The following is a 9,591-nucleotide window of genomic DNA, read 5'->3' on the forward strand; positions in this document are numbered from 1 at the left end:
GTGATTGGTCAGATAGGCTATGCGTGTCACAGCAGATCTCATGGTTAGTGTCGCTCTGTGTTTTCACTGGCAGAGCAGAAACCACCTTTCTGGCCATAACGTGTGTGAGAGATACCACATGAGCGTCTCGTTTATAGAAGTAGATTCACCCAAATATGAATATCTCCTCATCCTCAGTTCATCCAAGATCAGGATGCGTTTGTTTCTTCATCAGATTTGGAGAAATGTCACTGCATCACTGTCTCAGTAATGAATGGGTGCCGTCAGAATGAGAGTCCAAACAGCTGATAAAAACATCTCAGTAATCCACAGTCAAAAACATCTTAATGATGGATTTGTTTCAGCTTTTGTCTTCTCCAGATGTTAACTGATGGACTGGAGTGGTGTGGATTATTGTGATGTTTTTATCAGCTGTTTGGACTCTCATTCTGACGGCACCCATTCACTGCAGAGCATCCATTGCTGAGACACTGATGCAGAGACACATTTATACAAACCTGATGAAGAAACACTCATCCTGATCTTGGATGAACTGATTGTTAGGAGATTTCCAGCACATTTTCATGTTTTGATGAGCTATTCAGTCTGACTCTCTCTGATTACCTGCGGTCCGTGATGATGAAGGGTGTTCGTGCTCGTCCTTCATCATCATCAGCTGGCGTGTCTGTGATCTCTGAGAGTGTCTGTCTCCGCAGTGGCCCATCCGGCACGGGATCGTGGAGGACTGGGATCTGATGGAGAGGTTTATGGAGCAGGTGATCTTCAAGTATCTGAGAGCCGAACCCGAGGACCATTACTTCCTGCTGGTGAGGAAGCCTTCATCACTACTCATCTTCATTGTGATTATCTGTTTAATGTGTCTCTATCAGCTGAGACCTGAAGTACTGTGTTGAATTATTACTACGCTCTACGCATCACTTCCTGTGTGACGTGTTTGTTTCTGCTACAGACCGAACCTCCTCTAAACACTCCGGAGAACCGCGAGTACACGGCCGAGATCATGTTTGAGTCCTTTAACGTGCCAGGGCTGTACATCGCTGTGCAGGTACACACACACACACACACACACACACACACTCTCGATCTCAGTGCTGATGCGTTTGGCTGATATGTGTTTGTTTGTCAGGCTGTTCTGGCTCTGGCGGCGTCATGGACATCTCGACAGGTCGGGGAGAGAACGCTCACAGGAACCGTCATCGACAGCGGAGACGGAGTTACTCACGTCATTCCAGTGGTACGACACACACACACACACACACACACACTCACTCAGACATAACTCTCCATAGGTGTAATGGTTTTTATACTGTACAAACTGTGTTTTATATCGTCCTACACCAACCCTACACCTAAACCTACCCCTCACAGGAAACTTTCTGCATTTTTACTTTCTCAAAAAAAAAAAAAAAATGTATGATTTATCAGATTAAGTAATGGAATGTCATGTATGTAGGGGTGTGCGATATTGAAGAAAAATTATATCTCTATTTGTTTTTATATTTTTTCGATAACGATAATTAGACGATATTTTGCCGAGTGTGTTATTGTGCTGATATGTCTACCGTGGACAGCTGCAGTTTTTGATATTCTTCATATTCTGTGTGGTCAGTTCACATCAGTGATTAATTCATCTTTTCATTTAAGTTTAAATAGATTTTTACCTTTTAATAAAGCAATTTTCTTCTAAAAGTGTACATCTTTTGAGTCAAATTGTTACATTTAATCAGTCAATTAAGGTAATACACATTTAGGCTGTTACCAAACAAATGAAACCAGTCTCATCAAAAAGAATCTTTGCAGAAGTTGCATCTGAATGGCATTTATATGGATTTACACAGTTTAATGCAGCTCAGAGGGACATGGAGTGCTTTAACTAGTTAGAAATGCATAATCTTTTGACATTTTAAACATAAAACATTGAATACTGATATTTAAAATTATTTTAAAAGTGAAAATAGACTTTAAATGTGAAATTAAAACACCAGTAGGTGGCAGAAAGTCACTGTTAATAAGTGAGTCATTGCGACCGAAACGAATCATTTAACGGTTGATTCATTCAGGAACGAAGCACTGTCAAGTTGCTCAGTCGCATTCGCTGTTTGGAATTATTTTTTGTCGGCGAAATGGAGCAAAAACAGGAAATATGGTGTCTAAAATGTAAGTCTCTTAATAACTTGTTTATTGAACTGTTGTATAAAATCAATATCACATTTGTAATTATTCTTATTTTCGAAGAAAAAACGGCACGAAACGTAAATATATACGGTTTCTGCCCCCATATCTTGAATTTTGCAATCATTCTTAATGCATTTTAATAGACTGAATCTTGCAGTGAAAGAACACTAAATGCGCACATGCACTGTTTCACCCGCTTCATCATCACGTAGGCTAATTTAAGCTTGCACTCCTTGCGTGTGTTTTTATTTATTTTTTTTTTTTTTTGGCAAATACTCTATTGTCAAATTGCACATTGTTAAAACAGCAATTACGATATTATCGCAGACGATATATATCGCACACCCCTACATGTATGTAGAAACTTTCATATTCTGACACGCAGAAGAGATGTTTTCAAGCAGCTGTTCATATTCAGACCAAATACTTGAAAATTATTTTGGTGTTTCGTCTGATGCTCTTCTGTCGTGTCTGATCACGTCGCTGTGTTTGGATGCTCACAGCCGCATCCCTGCAGAGTAGCGCAGAACAGGAAGTGACCTCAAGTGCTCTGCTGTGATTGGTTTGACAGGCGGAGGGCTACGTGATCGGCAGCTGCATTAAACACATTCCTATCGCAGGCCGAGACATCACATACTTCACACAGCAGCTGCTGAGAGAGCGAGAGGTGGGCATCCCTCCAGAGCAGTCGCTGGAGACCGCCAAAGCCGTCAAGGTGAGAGGGAGTGTGTGTGTGTGTCTGTGTGTGTGAGAGAGTGTGTGTCTATTTGTGTGTGTGTGTGTCTCTGTATTTACACGTTTCTGTTTCTCTGCTGCAGGAGCGCTTCAGTTACGTCTGTCCTGATCTGGTGAAGGAGTTCAGTAAGTACGATACGGACGGATCCAAATGGATCAAGCAGTACACTGGCATCAACGCCATCAGCAAGAAGGAGTTCACCATCGATGTGGGATACGAGCGCTTCCTGGGACCAGAGATCTTCTTCCACCCTGAGGTTTGGACAGGCACACACCTATACACAGAGCCCTTATCTGTGTCTCAAGATTTTCTAGCTTTTAGCGAGCATCTCATCAGTATGGTTGTTACACACATACTATGCAGCCATCACTCTTGGAGAATAGAAATACAGGATATAACAGGATTCATTAAAGGTGTCATATGATGCTCTTTTAAAGATCATTATTTTGTGTATTTGGTGTAACAGAATATGTTGACATCCTTTTAATGTTCAAAAAAACACATTATTTTTCAAATACTGTACATTATTGTAGGTCCTCTATGCCCCGCCTCTCAAACGCTTAGTTTTCTACAAAGCCCCTCCTTCCGACAAGCACAGGCTTCTCTGATTGGCCAGCTGACAGTGCATCCTGATTAGCCGAACACCACAAGCACGTGTCGGAAATGTAACGCCCCTTTCCATAATCGCAAGCTTCAGCTTTCAAAGTAAATATAAAGACAGTTAATAATGTCCTTAGTTTTACCATCAGTTGAAGCCCGAGAGGGGAACAGTCGCGTGACAGACAGTTATGAAGCTTGCATGTGTTTGCACACAAGCCGTTGTTAAGACAGCTGACTCCACTGTGATGTGACCCTCTCTCTCTCACACACACTCGTGCACACACACACACACGACATGCAAAACTCCACATTTGAACAGTCAATAGCAAATACTTAAACTAATAACAAAACATACAGTCGCTGATTCAGAAGTGCCAGATTGTCATAGCAAAGTCAGAATTACCTCCTCTCCTTGGTTCACGAAACGGTCGTCCATAAAATGCGTTGTGATAACATCTGGGTTGTGCTGTTCTGTTGCAAGAAATCTTAATGATTCCTAAATACTTCTGCTTTCGGAAGGCCAAATAAAGTGCTTTTTCTTTCGTATAGAAACACAGTGTTTCCCTGACACTGCTGCATCAACACTACTGTAGTTACTGAAACCACGCATTACGCACATATTTCCACATCGTGACGTAGACATTTATTTATTTTAGTAGTTTATTTGTCAGGGACAATGTACAAAATACATTAATCTTACGAAAAGATGCTTTGCACCAGAGTTAGCAAATGCTAATTTCCATCTGCAGTCCCCGGGCAGGTGCACATAATATTAAAACATTACATTACAAACAGCTGTCAATAGCACTACCAAATACATGCAATATTAGCTGAACAGTGATCATCTAAAACTAATCAAATGTTTAAATGAAAAACTAATCAAAAAACCATCACAGCCTAAAATATGTACAACATAGTCAAAAACATTTACTTCAATATTACATTTCATGTGGGGCGTGTTTGAATGAGGGGGTTTAGGGGGCGTGGCAGAGTCTTAACTTTTATAAAGAATATCTCTTTGGTTTTGAGACTTTAGTCTTTGCAACTTCAGGGATCTTATCTATGCACAAACAGCTTGTAACACTCCAAAGAGAAAGGAAAACCCCTTTAATATCTGTTATACAAACATCTAAATGTCCCAGTTCTCTCCTAGCTCGTAGCTCACGTAGAGGGTAGGTCATCCTGACCCCTTAGCATGGCCTTGTGACCCTAGGGAAAGAATACTCTCAGCATGGGTTCACACCTTTTACTCTTACTACTTATAAAAAGGATACATGCACTCTTCAGTATGTACAAATATAGATGGCTCTACTTGAAGTCAATAATCAAACAATCTGGGAGTTAAATACTGATCAATAACTCGATTAATAATCACACAAGAAATATTAATAAAATCAGTATTAGAAGGAAGGATATGGTTCCAATCAGCATCCTCTCCATCCTTCTGCTGTTTTGCAGTATTAAGTCCTTGTTAAAAGAAAAAGAATCATAAATTCATGAAAATGCATGGCTTGTTCTGTAGAGATGAACAGTATTCATTTTATTACAAATATAATGTATAATGCGCTCTCTCTCTCACACACACACACACACACACACACACACTCATCAGTGTCTCACTCTGTTTCCTCTCTCAGTTTGCTAACCCGGACTTCACTCAGCCCATCTCTGAGGTGGTGGACGAGGTCATTCAGAACTGTCCAATTGACGTGCGCCGTCCACTCTATAAGGTCAGGAGCAGCTGATGGTTCAGTAGTGAGTGTGTGTGTGTGTGTGTGTGTGTGTGTGTGTCTCTGTGTGTCTGTGAGTGTGTGTGTGTCTCTGTGTGTCTGTGAGTCTCTGTGTGTCTGTGAGTGTGTGTGTGTCTCTGTGAGTGAGTGTGTGTGTGTCTCTGTGAGTGAGTGTGTGTGTGTCTCTGTGAGTGAGTGAGTGCGTGTGTGTGTGTGTCTCTGTGTGAGTGTGTGTCTCTGTGTGAGTGTGTGTCTCTGTGTGAGTGTGTGTCTCTGTGTGTGTGTGTGTCTCTGTGAGTGAGTGCGTGAGTGTGTGTGTGTGTGTGTGTGTGTGTGTGTGTGTGATTGTCTGTGTGTGTCTCTGTGTGAGTGTGTGTCTCTGTGTGAGTGTGTGTCTCTGTGTGAGTGTGTGTCTCTGTGTGTGTGTGTGTGTGTGTCTCTGTGAGTGAGTGTGTGTGTGTGTGTGTGTGTCTCTGTGTGTGTGAGTGAGTGTCTGTGTGTGTCTCTGTGTGAGTGTGTGTCTCTGTAAGTGCGTGTGTGTGAACCCGTATGAACGTGTGTCTCTTCCTGCAGAACATCGTCCTGTCTGGCGGCTCCACTATGTTCCGTGACTTCGGCCGGCGTCTGCAGAGAGACCTGAAGAGGACGGTGGATGCGCGTCTGAAGCTCAGCGAGGAGCTCAGCGGAGGAAAACTCAAGGTCAGATTCACAGCAGATCAACAGCAGCGTCTGTGTGAGAAATAACAACTCAATACCTGCGTCTGTCCTCTCTCACAGCCCAAACCCATCGACGTGCAGGTCGTCACCCACCACATGCAGCGCTACGCCGTGTGGTTCGGAGGATCCATGCTGGCGTCCACCGTGAGTCACGCACACACACATAGAGACGTACGCACACAAACACACAAACAAAGACAGACATAGACACACACACAGGCATCTACAGCAGCGCTTCTCCAATGGTTTGACTCCAAGTTCTCTTGTTATTCACAACAATGTTCATCTGGTGTAATGACAGTTTATTTTTCAAAACGTTTTTATAATTGACAGAAATTTGATCAAAATAAGAAACTCAAATAACATTTCAGAACTCCAGAAGTTTTAAGAGCTGAATGTTCTTCAGTGGTGTTTCTACGCCTTTCATCAATGATACTTTCAGATATGCTCCTCCTTAATCTTTATCCAGTAAATCAGGAATGACTGGATCAGGATTACAGATGGGCATTTTTAAAAGGATCTTTTACTCAAAATTTCTACCATTAGAGTTCGTCATGACTAGAAAATGTATATTTGTGATAACTAGGGCTGCCCTCGACCAACAATTCTTCTGTTCGACTAGTAGTCGTTCATTTTAAGACTTCGTCGTCTAATCACACGTTTATTAATAAACCATTTAGGCTAAATCATAATAATGAGCCTTTATTTGCCTACATAGCCTATAAGCGCTCAAACGCATGCATAAAGCTTGCCACAGCGCACCTCAGAAGCTAATGATTATGAATGTGTCAGGAAAAACAGTAAGGAGACTGCATTAACATTTTAATAATTTGATAAAGTAGTGCTTTCTTTGTTTTCGGTTTAAGAGATGAAGTCGGCGACTCGTCATCCCCGCAGGAGTGATGTGGCTGTGTCCATGTTTCATACAGATTACATAATCAGATATTGTTTTCAATTTGAATCTGTTCATTGGAAAGTAGACATCTCGCTCTATAGATATATTTTTCATGTCTGTGAGTTAAGTTTACAGAGTTTCACGGAAGTTTACATGGAAGTTCACAGACCGAGACGGAAGAAAGTGCATCCTGTTTGCTCATTATTTTACAAAAGTGCAATGTTTTGTTATTGTGAGTGCACACAAATAAACGTAGTGTCTTTACAGATTTGAAAGATTATTATTCTTATCTGTATGAGCAAAAACGAGGGAGTATTTTAAGAGTAAGTGACGCACCGGCGCCTTCATCTGTCCTGCAGCGAGCTACTCTTCACACTCCACACAGACGCTTGAACAAACTGCACCTGCGGATTTAAAAAAAAGATTCTGCGACTAATACAATTTTGGTCGACTAACGGTTAGTTGACTATTAGGGGGCAGCCCTAGTTATAGCTTGTCGATATTGTTATAAGATACGATTACTTTCCGTGACTTTTCAGTTTAGACTTTTGAAATGAGACTGCTTCATTTATTCTGGTTTTCCTTGTTCTTTAAAAACAGTAAAACAGTTCCTAAAGAGGGTGACAAAAATAAAGCTTGTTTTGTCTGACATCTAAATCATTTGAAGTCTTCTAGCGACCTTTGACCCCAGACGTCTGCTTGAGAACTCGCCTGACGAGGAATCTCATTTTTAATGAATTACTGGAGATTAGAGTTGCTTAGAGAGATTAGAGTACTGTGAAAACGTTCCAGAAAGAGAAATTTATCTTAATAAAAGCCTGTTTAATTGAACGTGTCCGAGAGAAACTGAAAAACAATCACGAGCCCTCGGTTCAGATCCGCTGTCTGCTGGCCTATGAGTTCTAATCAATTGAAATGTTCTGTGAATGAATCTGTGGTGTGAGAACTCGATTACACTGATGTTTATTAATGACTGTCATTACTTCACGCTGCAGGACGTCAGAAACACGTGTGTGTGATGCTGTGTTTGTGTTTCTTTCTGCAGCCGGAGTTTTACCAAGTGTGTCACACCAAGAAGGACTACGAGGAGATCGGGCCGAGCATCTGCCGCCACAACCCTGTGTTCGGTGTCATGTCCTAAACACACACACACACACACACACACACACATGCGTATGGGATGGTAGGGAGCTGATGCAGAAATGAGAAATGCTTTTTCTATTGTTGGTCCCCTCAGAGATGTGTCCGATGCACCGGTTCACCATGACTGCTGGACACACACACGACGGTTTTCTTGAGTTTTTGTTGATTTTATCCCAGTGTAAGCAACCGAAAGCGCTTCAGTCTGTTGTGTGACGCGTGTAACTGATCGCTGATCATGAGGTTTATGATGAAACTGGACCGGTGTCATTATTGTCATTGAGGTGTAAAGAATCACATGTTGAACTCTGTTTGGCTCCATCTGTTCTTTATTTTAATGTTTTATGACCTGCTCTACTTTGATATCTCCTTTCCATCTCTCAAATTTGTGACTAAAAGAAAACTCTTAAAAAATATCCCATATACTGGATTTTCTGTCTGTCTTTCTTTTTCTTCATGGCGTTTTAGATACTCGACTGCTTTTACCTTCAGATGTCATTTATTCATGATCGCAGACAGTCCTTGAGTGGAATCAGTATTAGCAGAAGCTCGTTTTGATAAAGGCAGACACACGTGGGGGATTTATAAGTGTAAACATTCCAATAAAAGCTCATGGTTTCTAATGAACGTGTTTGTGTCTGTTTAATGAGCGTGATGATCATCAGGTGTGTTTGGGCCGCTATATTTCTCCATCAGAAGTGAAAATGAGAGAAACTCCACATGGAACATACTGCATATCATCTTTTAAAGTTCAATAAAATCACTCTGGGAGCAAATGAGTCTTTATTTCTTGTCAAGCTGCTAGAAAGGAAGGCCCGATTAACACAAACCATCTTCTCATATTTCAAGTGCTAACTTCTCAATTCTTTGTTTAATTGACAGTCCAGCTGAAAGGCACAAAGTCTGATCAAATAATACTTTTAATGTCAGAATAACGTGGAAATGGCAAACATTCACTGTTTTAAATATTTATTGGAGTTTGTTGCATCTAATAATAGAAACTAAAGAAGCTTTTCATTAAAAAAAAAAAAAACTTTCCATTTAAGCTTTTAAAATAATTCTTTTTTTATTTTTTACTGATGGACTCGCTTGTACTCAGCCGTTTCTCCAGTAGTCAGCTCAAGCTTTCTTGTGTAAACGTGTTTAACTTCTTCATATTGATATTATATTAGAAGAAAGTGGTTTGTTATAAACCGCTCGGCCCGAGTTCGAATCCCTCTCGAGGTCCTTCACCGACCCACCCAATGCTTTCCTATCAGCTCTTCACTGTCTTCGCTCATTAAAAAGCGTACAAAGCCCATAAATATAAATTTAAAGCATAAATAGAGGAGAATCGTGCTGAATCAGACTCTCGTGAGAAGTCAGAATGATTCCGCTGCTATTTCTGTGTTTTTACTGGATGTGGGAATGATCAAACAGATCAAACAATATTAAATTCACACAGAGAGCGTCATCTTATTCTTACTGCTTAAACCGGATCCATGTGATGTTGTCAAACCGAAACCAGTCCTGACTGAGCCTGCATCCCAATGTGCATACTATCCATCCAAAATTCCATGTGATAGTAGTAATTTTCAGTACTATTTAGGGCAGATAGG

At 41.0% G+C, this 9,591-nt stretch overlaps 1 protein-coding gene across 1 annotated transcript in view; it reads left to right on the top strand.

Moving 5' to 3' along the window:
• actr3 (actin related protein 3) overlaps positions 1-8,616 on the top strand; it is an 11,200-nt gene extending 2,584 nt beyond the window's left edge. Inside the window, exons 4-12 of the mRNA XM_079428618.1 lie at positions 696-806; positions 950-1,045; positions 1,127-1,234; positions 2,747-2,890; positions 2,994-3,167; positions 5,149-5,241; positions 5,815-5,940; positions 6,019-6,102; positions 7,899-8,616. Coding sequence (XP_079284744.1) covers positions 696-806; positions 950-1,045; positions 1,127-1,234; positions 2,747-2,890; positions 2,994-3,167; positions 5,149-5,241; positions 5,815-5,940; positions 6,019-6,102; positions 7,899-7,994 — 1,032 coding nt within the window. The 3' untranslated portion in view covers positions 7,995-8,616. The remainder of the gene's footprint in view (positions 1-695; positions 807-949; positions 1,046-1,126; positions 1,235-2,746; positions 2,891-2,993; positions 3,168-5,148; positions 5,242-5,814; positions 5,941-6,018; positions 6,103-7,898) is intronic.
• The last annotated feature ends 975 nt before the right edge of the window (positions 8,617-9,591 follow it).

Source organism: Barbus barbus, assembly GCF_936440315.1.
Source record: "Barbus barbus genome assembly, chromosome: 11".
In the NCBI taxonomy this organism is placed as follows: Eukaryota; Metazoa; Chordata; class Actinopteri; order Cypriniformes; family Cyprinidae; genus Barbus; species Barbus barbus.